Here is a 14,171-nt window from a genome sequence, read left to right on the forward strand (position 1 = left end):
GCCACGTGAAATTTTAATGGCCAGCATAGAGCATAGTTAAAAATAGGGGCAAATATTGCTACTTAGGTAACGGTAGGAGCAAATTTGTGCCGAAAGTATAACGGGGGTAAATGTGGACTATTTTCAACAGTAGAGGGGTAAATCAGGGCCTTTTCCCTATTTGTTATTTTAAAAAATAATTAATACCAAGGAAAAAGTAAGAAAAACTTAATTAATTCTATCTTGATTTTGTAAATAGATAAGTATTTTGACATAAATATTTATAGTAATGTGGACAATAGAAAGGAGGGATTTTTTTCTTTTTCTTTCTCATTTCTTACTACCAAGGAAAGTATAAGATTAGTATATTTGCCAATTTATTTCTCCCTCAGGTTTCCACATAAACAATTCAACGTGCTAGCCCGCAAATTCATGATCGCTTCCTTTTTCCGGTAAGTCAAGATTCCCTCTCTCCAGATCCACTCCACACAGATTAAACATTCAACAAACAAATCATTAACACAAAGCAAAAATTACAAATTATAAGCCATTCAATTCATTATACATTTCGAACAGAAAAAAAGAAAAAAGAAAAATGAAGGACGACGAATCAACACATTCATCGAAGAAGGAAACATTATCTGATTGGACACTATTTGGAAGAGGTGGATACAAGTTTTATGCATTGGCGGGTATACTTTTATTAGCATTTTGGTCAATGTTTACTGGTACTGTTACTCTCCGTTGGTCTGCTGGTAACCTTAACACTCTCTCCGATCTCTTCGATTTTCCTCTCTCCGATGATCTCGACATCCTCGTAAGTTAAAGTTGTACTTGTAAATTTTTGATAATTAATTTTTAAAAAACAAACTGTAATCAAGCTGTGTAATTACACTTGTGCAACCAAACAATACGCTTGTAATCACACTGTAATAACAAATAGATCTTCGTAATTACTCTCCGTTGGTCTGCTGGTAACCTTAGTAGTCTTTCTCCGATGATCTCGACATCCTCGTACGTTATTACAATGCTGTATACTTTTTTACCTTTGTTTCTCAGCTCAACTAATAGTTGTTATCGCATAAACTCTTTTTTTTTTTGTTTTGTTAAAAAGATCAAATCAAGAAGAATAATGACTTTTTGAGATAATAACTATTAGTTGAGTGACCGAGAAATTAACCCGTAAATAAGCTCATCCATTATTGTTCAATTTACTCCGTCTGTTTTCTGTCCCAATTTATGCGATACAGTTTGTATTTTGGGAGTCAAACTTATTTATTTTGACCCCCATAAGTTTTCTTGAAAAATAATTTACATTTATAGAAACAGGTACTATAAGTCACAATAATTAACAATTTAAAATATTTAAAGGGCATACGAATAAATCGCGGTTAAAATTTTTGTCGTTTGACTCTAGAAAAAACTAAAAGTATCACATAAATTGGGACAGAGGGTGTAAATGTTTTTTGCACTTTTCGTATCTCTAGATTTAAAGTAAGTAAAGTTTGACTATGCTATTACCATTTTGATATGAGTAGGATTGTGAGTTTGAATTTAAAAGGGAGGAATTAGTAGGCGTTTGGCCATAGATTTCAAATAATTTTCACTTTGAAATTTATGGAGCTGGAGTTGAAGATGGAGTTGTGTTTGGTTATACCTCTTTGCCTTTCTGTACATAAGTTCATTGATTGTTGTTCAATTTACTCCATCTGTGCTAAAATGTTTTTCGCACTTTTACTATTTTGATATGAGAAGAATTGTAAACTTTGAATTTAAAAGGGAGGAATTAGTCTAGTTCGATTTAGAATTGACTATCAATAAGCTAGAAGTGGCGAATAAATTTGGAAGGAGTGGGTACATTGTAAGTGTTTGATTGATTCTTTGAGAAAATCATATATGCTTTTACCATTTTGTAAGTTTGAATTTAAAAAGGGAGGAATTAGTCTTATTCGATTTAGCTCCAAAATTAGTTAAAATTGACTGTCGATAAGCTAAAAGTGGAAGATATTTGGATGGAGTGGGTACATTGTAAGTGTTTGATTGATTATTTGAGAAAATCATCATCTTTTTCTAGGAAATGGAAGAGAGGGAAAAGTTGGTGAAGCATATGTGGGATGTGTATACTAATAGTCCTCGGATCAGATTGCCTAAGTTTTGGCAGGAGGCATTTGAGGCTGCCTATGAGGAATTAAGCAATGACGTTGCTGAAGTTCGAGAGGCTGCTATCTCCGAGATCTCTAAGATGTCTCTCCGATTTGTTCATATTGAGCTGCCACCTCCACGTTCGCTGGTTAGTTCTCTCTCTCTTTTAAATCCAGTCATTTGGGTGCCTCTTGTTCACTGAAAGTTGTTTCCTTTTTGTTATGATTTCTGAGCATGCTACTTTGAATAGTTAGTAACAGTAGGGTGTAATAAGTTTCAACAAGAATCATTTTGTGAAAGATAACATCGAATATACATGATATACAAGTAGCCTCGCAGGATAACAATTAGATCTTGTAAGATTTTGAGTGCATAGGTGATTGAGCATTAGGTGCAATGCAAGTATCCAATATAATATAGCTAAAGATTTTCAAGGCTTAATTAGGAAATTGTTCAGGTAAGCTGCATCTGCACTATTGGACCTTCCCTTGTGGGGCTGTGGTGGAACTTGATCTTTTGTGCTCTTACACTTGAAGAAAATCGTTAGAGTCTTACTACTATTTATTTGAACACTGTTCTCAATTTGCTTCACAAATTTAACCTTGTCTTGAATGTATTGACTTGTTATGTTGATTATTATTTTCTTTTATGAAGTAATGAAGAACTTGTTATTTCAATTGCCCATTTACTTGGGATGCTTGTAATGTAGAAAAGTGGATTTTCCATCGGAAAGAACTTCCTCTATCCAAAGTTGTATAATTTGGTGACTTTTCATGGCGGTTAAGCGAATAACGTATTAATGAGTTAGTATCATATTTTGTTAGGGGTTAGTATGTTAATTAGAAGATTCAAATCTGCTTTAAAGATAGCATATAGATTCAAATTAGTAGATATCAATGTCACTATATGTTAATTTGGCTTTCAAGATGATAGATTTTGCCACATAGAGAAAGACGAAAAAATGTCAGGACAGACCAAAGGTGAAAGTCAATCAAAGTGAGAAGGATGTAGTAATATTCTTCTTCTTACATATCAATGACAATGCGTAAGAACAGTATACATCTCGATATATCACTTTTCCCATAAAGATTATTTTGAAGGAATAGGAGTGAAAGGAAAGGAATGAGAAGGAAAGATATTGTACCTTTAGTACCGATCGACATGGCCTCTTACCAGTTTTACCAAAAGCGAAAAGCGTAAAAAAGCTCTGAGGTCCATTGGGGCTTTAAGAGCAAAGCGGAAATAGGGTCCATTCGTATTTTTATTATCATATCTAGTTGACCCCTTTGTAACTCATTCAGCTCCAGTTATCTTCTAAACTTCCAAAAGAGAGCTGCTACACTCTCATTCTTCTGCTTGACAGAAGTGACTAAAAGTTTGTATCATCCTCCTACAGAAACTTATCCTGATGCCGATATCAACTGTGTCTATGTGGGTGCTATCCGTGATGCTGGTGGTCATAAGCCCCATCCCTCTACAATTAATTAACAGTCTTGATGAGCATGTAAACATGATTGATATGTAAGAAGAAGAATATTACTACATCCTTCTCACTTTGATTGACTTTCACCTTTGGCCTGTCTTGAAAATTTTTTTAGTGGTGGAAGAACAAATAGAGGGAAGGGGTAAAAAGGGTTTGGGGTGCTGAGGTGGCATGCCACGTGGCGTTCACCTCATCAAATGTCAGTGCCACGTAGGATTGGATGTTCACCTCGGACAACTTCAACGGAGGAGGGGTATATTTGAACCAATAGTATAATGCCTGGGGTATATTTGGACCCAAAGTATAATGAGGGGTATGTTTGTCCCTTTTCCAATAGTACAGGGGTATATTTGACCCTTTTTCGATAGAATAACCACGTGGATCTCAGGTTCCATCTCATTATAATACTAAGTAAGTCCATCTGCTCTAGTCTTGGTGGACAAGATTACCGCACTACTTGTGGATTTTAGCAGACTATCCAATGGATTACTCGAGGTGTGCCCAAGGTTTTGCCCGGACAGCTCTATACTTAACAAAAAATTCAACTGCTTAGTCCTTTCCCATCTCAACTTGAGAAATTTGTTCCTATGTTGCATGTTTACCCCTATATCCAAATTCTATTAGGGGACAGGACAGTTATGTGGATAATGAAAATCAGGACCTAGGATATGCTGTAACCGTGATAATGGACTAAAGACATTCTTTTCTCCTCTTCCATTTCTTAGGTGGTTAAGATTGTGAAGCTAATTATTCTCTGTCATAACTTCTTTTCATGCTTGCTTACATTTTCCATCAAATTCTTTTGTAACTTTCTTCGTTTAGTTGAGATTTCTGAAATCCTTCATCATCTACAAACTTTATTAGTTCCATCTTTTAGTTCTTGAAGAGTAATTCAGAGTTTGTCCAGTGACATTGAGTGGGTGTGGGTTCAGTACCCGTTATGGTCAATCGATTTTGGGTACTTTGACCTAAAATCGATCGAAAAAGTCAAGACAGATACAAAGATTTTCAAAATCAAAACAAAAGCTACGGTGAAATCATAATTTAGGCATATGTTATTTTATCGTTAAAAGATATTTGTGTTAAAAAGTCCGCTACCAGAATGTGCTTTAAGGATATTTACCGGTCAACATCACTGCTGAATGTGCAATGAACTCAAGAAGCCTACCGTGGACATTATATCATTTGTAATAGCCGTGCTACACTAGATATTTGAATTATTTTTAGCCGAATCCCCGCTAATGCTACCGTCGCAAGCAACCTCTCAAAGCCCCTTTAGAGATAGGGGCGAGCAAAAGAGCGCCACCCGTGTCCATACCTGGGTCAGTACCCCCGAATCTTAAAATTTAGATCACGAAGGATCCGAGCTATAGATCCACACCGGAATCCGAGCAACTTAGGCCAGCAGTAACCTTTATGCTTTGTTGTGGAATCTGGATCTTGATTTTATTTGACTTAATGATCTGCAAACATTAGCAGTTTTGGATTTATTAAACTTAAAATTATCCTCTAGCTGTTCCTGTGCAAAAGCTGTGAGATCTTTAGTTGTATGCTTATCACTTCTATATTTCAGTCTTCTTTTCATTAGAGAGCTCGCAACCACATTTGTTCTCCGTGTGAGAATCTAAAGGAGTTAAATAAGTCCAATAGCAGCCACTATACTTCCGCAGAATCTTTCTTGGAGTTGCTACACTGGGCTTCTACTAAGTTAACTATTCAAGATCTAAAAGCAAGCAAATAGTCCATTCAGAGGAGTTATTATGAACTTCAAGGGAAAAATGCATCATTGCCACAGTTGTGATCTTTTAAGGATGATACTACTTTCAGGGAGAAACGATCAGGAATTCAGTAATGTAAAGGTGTATGATCCACTTGTTACTTGAGGTTTTTTTTTTTAGTTAAGATTTTGTCAGCTGCTCGTAGTTCTCTCCATAGTCCGTTCGTCCTGCCCTCTTTCACCCTTATAATTTTGCAATTGCTCCTTGAACATTTTCAGTCATTGTAATTGACATGCATGATTGATCTTTCCATGAATCATTTCAGGGAGTAAGAGAATTAAGTCAAAAACAAGCTGAGAACAAACAGAGGACTGCAACAGGAAGTAACTTATGACAAGAACATCAAGGATCCAAATTTGCACGGTTTCCACTTATTTATACAAGACGAATGAAAACATGCACTAACCTGCTCCCTGGTATTTGACTAAAGGGCATATTTGGGAAAATATTACATTCAGGTTCCTCGCATTTTTGCAACAGGAATGAACATAATTAACTTTTTGTTACTTCTGCTTCTTTTTTCCCTCTATCTCATCTCCCCATTTAAAGCTCATACAAGTTCAACAGTATCATTACTTAATTGCTTCATGCAAAGAGATTGGAAATTTACTCTTTGAGGTTTTTTACACTGGAAGAACCCTTACTAATTTTTACACTTGATGCCCATTATACAAGCTTGCACGGGAATAGAAAGATTATATATTTATATTGAGTTCGCATGGTAATTAACCTTTTTTTTTGTTAGTCTCTCAAGTGATTTTATGCAGCACACGGCCTTATTTTAGGTGTTAATATTTCTTCCTGTATAATTATGTTTCCTTTCAGATTCCACGTTAGAATCTGTTGATGTCCTTGCTATAAGATCTTAAACTTTTCTTAACAGCAAGCTGCTCTTGGTTCATTTTGTTTTTTTCGCCATTCTGCATTATATGCTAGCTATCTGCTGGCTTTACAAATCTCTTTTCTTAATGTCACCTTGAGTATCTTGATCAGATTTCTAGTGGTTGGTTTCAGTTTGAATTTAAACATCTATGTACTGGTAAAGCTCTTCAATCAACTTACCCTCTATAAGTATCTCTATGGATATGGTCTCATGCTCTTAATTGATAGGATTTAAGTTAATACAAGGCTTCAAAAAAAAAAAAAAAAAAAGGATTTAAGTTAATACAAGGACATTATAAAGGGTTCTATACCTGTACTAGCCAAGATCAAGGCATGTCCTTTTTATAACTGTGGTGTTCGGGTCAACTTATGCACATCTTGTGGAAAGAAATTACTTATTGTTTTTGCTTCCGTTGGGAATTAAACCCGAGATCTTATGGGTTTTAACTCACTTCATTGACCACTAAGTCATGCCCTTGAGTTAGATCGCGGTATGTTTGGACGAGATAACCAAGCATGAGTTGGCATGTGCTTCATAGAAGCTTAATGAGTATTTCTTCACTACATCATCATTGTGTGTAGCTGTCTAGTGAAGTAGAAGTAGTGCAAAAGGCAGATTGATTATCTCTGTCAAAGACAGATAGTTACTGCAGGAAAAGGGGAGAAAAGGAGGGAAATGCTCATGGATGCATGATATTGTTTTTGTTCCCTTGGATTCTCTACTATATTTTGGGAAGTTTCTTCCTTGAATTGACTTTTCAATGGGCCATCCTGTATAAAGCTTTCATCGCAATGATAATACTTTGCTCTTTTTCTCAAAGTGGTAAGTCTAACTATGATGGTACAAATGGCAGCATGATGCCGACAAATGATTGCTTTTTCCCTCTCATATGCCTTCATCAACAATGTGTACCTAATTAATTATTGTTATCCTTGGGGATCAATTTTTTCCCTTGTTTGAAATAAATTCTCTTTGTTAAGGGGATAAACGATGCTTAAGTATTGGTAAAAAAATTACCCGCATCAACTGTCTACATCAAACTATATGAAATTACCGACACATTGCACATATTATGATTTGATGTAAATCTTTACCGTACGTATTGCTAATTTATTGTAACGACTAATAGTAAAGGTGTTTTACCATCACACTAGACTCACTACACTAGTCTGTTATGAACTCCACTTTTTATGCACTTGCTCCCCTCTCTTACTAGAAAAAAAGGTGAAAACCAAAGGCAAAAAGACCTTATCACGCTGCCCCCCATGCGGGATAAAGCTAAGGTACCGCAAGGAAAAATTATACTCTATATACAAAATTAAAAATATTTATTATGTGTATATCATAAATGTTGAATTCCCTTAAATTTTTCATGCGTTTATTTCATTATATTTGAATCGCCTCTTTAAAAATTCGGGTTCCACCACCGGCCCCACCTCAACACCAACCTCCGATTTCCTTGTAGAATCTATTACACATCTCACTCACTATTCTCTCTAGTCTCAACATTAATCACTTTACACTTTTCACACTTTTTGTCATTAAAGGCAAAGTGGAGAGTTTTCTCCACCATATCATTCATATATACATACAGAGATCAGAAGGAGACACAAATTAAAAAAAGAATGGCAAAACGTTTCAAACTTAGAATTTCCAAAGCTGTCTCAAGCTCCTTCCAATCTTGCCGTTCTAAGGACCCTTCAACTCTTCCTCAAGATCCTGTCCCTTCATTCTTCCCATCATCATCCCTTAATAACACAAATACACAACTCATTATCCCACTCCCTCCATCCAAACCCCATCATGGCTCCTCCATCAAACACCATGTCTCGGCGGCTATGCTGACTGCCGGCTGCCCATGTCGCTCAAGGACCAGAGAAGCATACACATCCGATGATAGCGATATCAGGTCATACTTTCTTTTTTAGTCAGTCACAAAAAGAATGTTTGAAAAAAAGAATTAACTTAATTTTTTTTATTTTATATTTAATGAAATGATTTTTAACCACACAAATGTTTATGACTTTTTCTAGACCAGAAGCTTCAAATGACTCTAAATTGTATAGGGAGTACATAGATTTGTGGAGCAGTTTATTTCTTTGAATCTGCTTATTGTGCTTTGTAGACACGAGGATAGTTTATTTTTGATTTCTTTTGGGAGATTTTGGTTGTTTGTCCCTCTCCTTTGCAACTTTTTGTCGATGAATTGAGGTAGGGGTCTATGCCAAACTCCCCATCACCAGGGGAGGTGAGAGCCCCTATTGTTGTTTGTTGGATTGATTTTTTTTTTTTAAAAAATAGAAGCTTCAAATTTCTATATTTCTCAAATCACGTGTCTAATCAAATATAACTACATAAATTAAGACAGAGGAAGTAATATGTAACGAGATTGTCCCCAAAAAATGGATTTTAAGACTTTACATACTCCTATTAAAAAGACTTGTTGTTTTCAAGTTTTATTTAAAGTTTATAAAACTTTAAGAACATCTTTCAAAAAATTTGATGATATTCTGGATAAACTTAGCCTTCTAACTCTATGGAGTGACTAAATCACTTTGTACCCGTATACAGCAGACTTTGTTGTCTGTATGAACTTGTCTGTATTTTTCAAGCAGTATACATGGCAATATAGTACCTCTTTAAGAAAATTAAAATTGTTGTCGTGCCTCAAACTCTTTAATTTCTTCTTACTACATTCGTTTTTATATTTATTTTTCTAACAGGCCACCTTCACAAGAATTCAAGTGGAAAAAAGAAGAAGACAAGTTGCGACATGTTTTTAAGACGACCTACGATGATGAGACAGAACAACAACCTCGTAGGAAAACATCTTACTCCTCTTCTGCCTCCGACGATTCAGACAACGACGAGGTTTTAGCCTTTCCTTCCGTAACAGAGAAAAACAAACGCCAAGGCACTAGAAAGAAAAGAATTAGTAGTAAAACAAGATTCCTTACGATGATGAGCAATACGTCCTCAGCTGATGAAAGTGGAATTTTTAGTAGTGAAGCTAATTGGGATGATATAGATATTAATGATGAAGAAGATGAGACTGAGACATTAGTGTCTTCTTGTAAAAGCTTAGACTTTTCGAATGATTCGTCCTCGGATTTAAACCAAGAGTTGGAGACAATATCTGAGACTACCACGACAAGGCGTCAAAAAAAGAGTGGCACTTGCAAGAGAAGATTAGTCAGGAACACAAGATCCAGCGCTTCAAGGGGCATCAACAATATTGGTACGTAGTAGTGTTGAATTATGTAATAGATTTACTTATCTAAAACTTTGAACTGTCCTGAGTATATTTTTAGCGTTCGTTTAGTAAGATGCGGAAGTCATTTTATGTCTATCCAAAAAAAAAAAAAAAAAAAAAAAAAGTCATTTAATGAAAAATAGTTAAAGTCATTTAATGAAAAATATTTTTTCAAAAAAAAAAAAAAAAGAAATGTTCGTACATCAAAAATTAATACTACTAATGTTAGCAAATTAGATAGTGTTTTGATGAGACTTTTGAATACTAAAGATCGAAAATAATAATTAAGTGTCATTGGAGCAAGTAAGATTAAGTTAAATGTTAAAAATTGTATGAAATGTGCTAAATTTTATGACCATTTCATCTAAAGAGTTAAATTGCTAGAGGGATTATATTTTAATCATCTAATTATATTATATCTAAACATACACCTCTTCACGTATGAGCTTGATTCCTTTTCACATCGGTCAAATAAGTGCATTTTCTTTTTGCTTTTTGAGTGGCTGTAAGGTATGAACTTACAGCCTTTTAGCTGCTTTGGTACTATATTGAAATCTATGTTCATCTCAGGTAAAAACTTAAAATATTACAAAAAATATATTTTAATTACTTAATTATATTGTATCTCAACAGATTGAACACCTAAAACTATTTTTCAGGTAGAAGATCATCAATTTCAACGATCTCATCATCGGACAGCGAGGTACCTCCGAGGTTGTCAGTGTTCAAGAAGTTGATACCATGTAGTGTGGACGGGAAAGTGAAGGAGAGTTTTGCCATAGTGAAGAAATCAGAGGACCCATATGAAGATTTCAAAAGGTCAATGATGGAAATGATTTTGGAGAAACAAATGTTTGAAAAAAATGATTTAGAGCAGCTTTTGCAGTGTTTCTTGTCATTAAATGCTAAGCATTATCATGGGGTGATCGTTGAGGCTTTCTCTGAGATTTGGAAGACATTATTTTCAGCTAAATCATAATTAATGAGAGTGCTAGGACCATAAGCAGAAACTTCCAGTAATTAGGATTTAGGAGTAATATTATTTCCTGTCGTGCCATCAATCAAGAATCTAGGCTTAATGTCTCTATTGGAGAACTAGCATTAGTTGCTTAAACAATGTATGTTAAACGTACGTGAACCAAATTCAAGGTTGAAATCTCAATTTTTTCCCACATTCGATGTTTGGTATCCGCTTTGGATCTGGTTACTTTGGATTCATGTTGGCAAAGTGTGTATAGCGCTTCTCGTACGAAACCAGAAACTTAGGTTTAAGAATACAAAAATATTTACCGTTCTACGACAATATTGTGGTATGCTATAATTAGTCAGAAATTTACTGATAGAGTAAAAATTCTTTATTATCTATCCTTTCCTTCCCCTAAAAGGAAAAAGAATCTCTTTACAATATGAGAATGACTAAAAGGTGAAATTCCAAAGTTACCTATTTTAACATTTTGGCTTTGTCTAGCACCGTAAACCAATTAATTATAAAATTAATGCTATAGGTTTTTATTAGATTTTATTACTAAACCTTGAGTAAATTAAAGTAGAAAATTACATTTTATTACTAGAAGGAAAAAGAGAGGAAATCGCAGAGCTTGGAGTGCAATACAATTATTGTTTTACATACAATTCTTACTAAATTTTCAACGTTACCGTTATAGCACTACAATTCACCTTTGTATGCTTTATATTATTTGGACCAAATTATGCATTTCGGAGTTTATTGTCAAAAGACCAAAAAAAGATTCTAATATTGGGATGAAGAAATTATTTTATACTAAAATGAAAATCAGTTCCAATTTTATCCGACGATATTTTCATTTCTTCGTTGCCTTGAGTAAAATAGATGCGTTGTGGCCTATTAAAAGAAGACATTAGCAACGTAACATTGACTGACCACTCGAAAGAAGCTGTTTTTTTTTTTTTTTTTTTTTTTTTTGTTGGATTTTCACTTGGGTCTGATATCTATATTGGGGCTGACTAAATTCGAATTCGCATCGAGAAATTCTACATGAAGATAAAGTGCTCGCCTTAACCAAGACGATTCTGTCCCCAGCAAGACTCAAATCTAAACTTCTGGATAAGGATAAAAAGTATTTACTAGTCTATCAAAACCCTTGTCGGTAAGAAGCTAATTTCACGCACAAACTACCAATCCATAGACTCATAAAATTACGGATCAGAAAATTTCAAGATTTTTCAGGTCATTTACTTCCACGGCGTCAATGCAATATTGTTGATTCAGCGCGTTTTCCACAAAATAAAAGATTCTTTCTGCTATGACTTTTTTTATTAATTTCATATAATAATGATATTTGGGACATATGTGCATATTTCAATTAATTTATGAGCTTGTTACTTTTCTTTTTAATATAGATATAGATGACTTTACTCATCAAGATTTGGACATATTACGTGTAATGTAATGTTTTCCATCTGTCCTTTGAGGTTTCTACACATCCTTACAAAAAGTATTTATTTAAATCACCTTTTATTTTTCTAAATAGTGCTTATTACTTAATTGATACTCCATTAATTAGAAAGCATGGGCAGTGTCACGCCCCGAACCATGGCCTGGACGTAACACGGCACTCGGTGCCTGACTGCATATGACCGAGCAAACCACATGGCTTGTTGAATCATCATGATACAAAACATAAGCGGAATATAAAGTGAATGCATGATGAGCCTTTATAAAACATGGTAAGTCATAATACTTAATAAAATACTTGTTTAAACATGAGTGAGCCAAAATGGCTATACGACTCCAAATGTCTGACATGACATAACTGACTTGTCTAGTCTATGAAACCTCTATCATGAGTCTGACTAGAAAACATACTTACTGGGACAAGGCCCGCAGCATACCTTTAGATGTAAAACTAAATAAAGAAATACAATGTCTAAACCCCGAATGAGATGGGGCTCACCAATAAGCTGGTATGTGCAAATCCTAATGAGCAGAAGCGTCGTTCTGTAAATCAGTACCTGCATCGTGAAATGCAGACCCCTGGGCAATAAAAGGGGACGTCAACACATTGAATGTATTGGTATGTAAAGCAACCGAAAGAAACAACATGGGACATGAAATAACATGATAAGAACTGAAACTGAAAACCTGGACATGAACATGAGCATGAGTACATATGTATATATATAACATAAGTAAAAACATGATAAGTAGGGAGAGCATTTCATAAACCGACATGTGATATCACCACGTGGATACGTGGAGTCTGGTACCTCGCCGGACCATCAGAGCCCTCATACCTTGCCAGGGTATAAGGTGGTAACGTGTCTGATGGATCCATTCAGTGAAAATTAAGGTATCGTCCTAACTGGGCGGAGCGATCCTTGTCCTATGGTGGCTACATAGTTTCAGGCTATCTGAGCCTTCTCGGTAATTCGTGCAACTCCCAAAAACATGAACATGACATAGTTGGCTAAGAAGCCCATGACTTTCGTGAATTTACTTGTACTTGTCTTGTAATCATGATTTCACGAAATAACTTGTAAACATGGTTTCATGAAATAGCTTGTAAACATGGTTTCATGAAATAGCTTGTAAACATATTCTTGATTCATGAGTAATAACAATAGTTCATAATCATATATATGTAATTGACTTGAAAACATGCTTGTAACTTGCAAAATAAAATCATTAAGTTTCATATGAACATAATGAGAACACATGAGGAAGAATTTATGATTCATGGATTAAGCTAGGGTTCCTAATAACCGTAATGGAAGATTAGGAATACAACAACGAATATAGATACAAAATTCATGTACATAAATACGGGCTACCAATATGTTGGGTTTAATGCCCTAAGATTTGAACTTCATGAATATCAAGGAAACGAAGCATGGGGAAGAACATAGAGATTCCCACATGTGGATGGAAGTTCTACATACCTTAATTGCTCCAAAACTTGAATTAAAGACTTGAATTTTGGAGAAGATTTCCTAAATCTTGATTCTTGAATCTTGAGATGGGTTTTCTTGAAAACCCTAGATTAGGAATGATGATTTCTTGTTTAGATTACAAGGATATATGTTAGAATTGAGTTGGAATAATTAGAATGGACTTACCTTAGTGTTCTTGATGTTGGAGGAGAGTAGGAAGTCGTTCTAGGGTTTGGGGGAGTGAAAAATAATGAGTTGAACTGATATGGACGAATATATAGTGTTCTGGAAAATTGCACTTTACGTCCAGCAAAATACTGGCCGTATTTCAGTTTACGGGTCGTATTTTGAGTTTACGGGTCGTATTTTGCAATACGGACTGCACTGCGTCTCTTCAGTAAAATGGTCATAACTCTTTGTACAGATGTCCGTTTGACCCCCGTAAGATACCGTTGGAAAGGTATTTCAAAGCTGTACAACTTTCATCAAGGAAGTTTTCCCAAATTCCAAATACATTTTGAAATACGGGCCGTAAAGTGAAATATGGTCCGTATTTAACCATATGACCTCAAAATGTCAAATTCCAGAATGTTCAGAAATTCTTGATTTCAGTTTATGATCACTGTTCATGGGCGTAAATTAAAATACGACCACTGTTCATGGGCGTAAACCACCATATCACAACTGAACAGGAAAATTTAAATTCGCACATTCTTTATCTGATTTTCTAAGTCTAGGATCGTG

At 35.0% G+C, this 14,171-nt stretch overlaps 2 protein-coding genes across 3 annotated transcripts; both read left to right on the top strand.

Moving 5' to 3' along the window:
* The first annotated feature begins 309 nt into the window (after positions 1-309).
* Positions 310-6,107, top strand: LOC132617914 (uncharacterized). Of its 2 annotated transcripts, XR_009573867.1 has the most exons (4): positions 310-796; positions 2,054-2,269; positions 5,178-5,463; positions 5,648-6,107. XR_009573867.1 is itself a non-coding variant. In XM_060332980.1 (3 exons), exons 1-3 carry the CDS (start codon positions 575-577, stop codon positions 5,714-5,716), a joined length of 507 nt encoding a protein of 168 aa, XP_060188963.1. In that variant the 5' UTR covers positions 314-574; the 3' UTR covers positions 5,717-6,107. The 2 variants fall into 2 exon arrangements, 1 of the variants encoding a protein (XP_060188963.1); XM_060332980.1 differs by lacking the exon at positions 5,178-5,463 and having other exon boundaries at positions 314-796.
* Positions 6,108-7,678: 1,571 nt separating this feature from the next.
* On the top strand, positions 7,679-10,692 carry LOC132617913 (transcription repressor OFP7-like). Its single transcript, XM_060332979.1, has 3 exons — positions 7,679-8,174; positions 8,989-9,503; positions 10,178-10,692. Exons 1-3 carry the CDS (start codon positions 7,891-7,893, stop codon positions 10,495-10,497), a joined length of 1,119 nt encoding a protein of 372 aa, XP_060188962.1. The 5' UTR covers positions 7,679-7,890; the 3' UTR covers positions 10,498-10,692.
* The last annotated feature ends 3,479 nt before the right edge of the window (positions 10,693-14,171 follow it).

This window comes from Lycium barbarum, chromosome 11 (assembly GCF_019175385.1).
Source record: "Lycium barbarum isolate Lr01 chromosome 11, ASM1917538v2, whole genome shotgun sequence".
In the NCBI taxonomy this organism is placed as follows: domain Eukaryota; kingdom Viridiplantae; phylum Streptophyta; class Magnoliopsida; order Solanales; family Solanaceae; genus Lycium; species Lycium barbarum.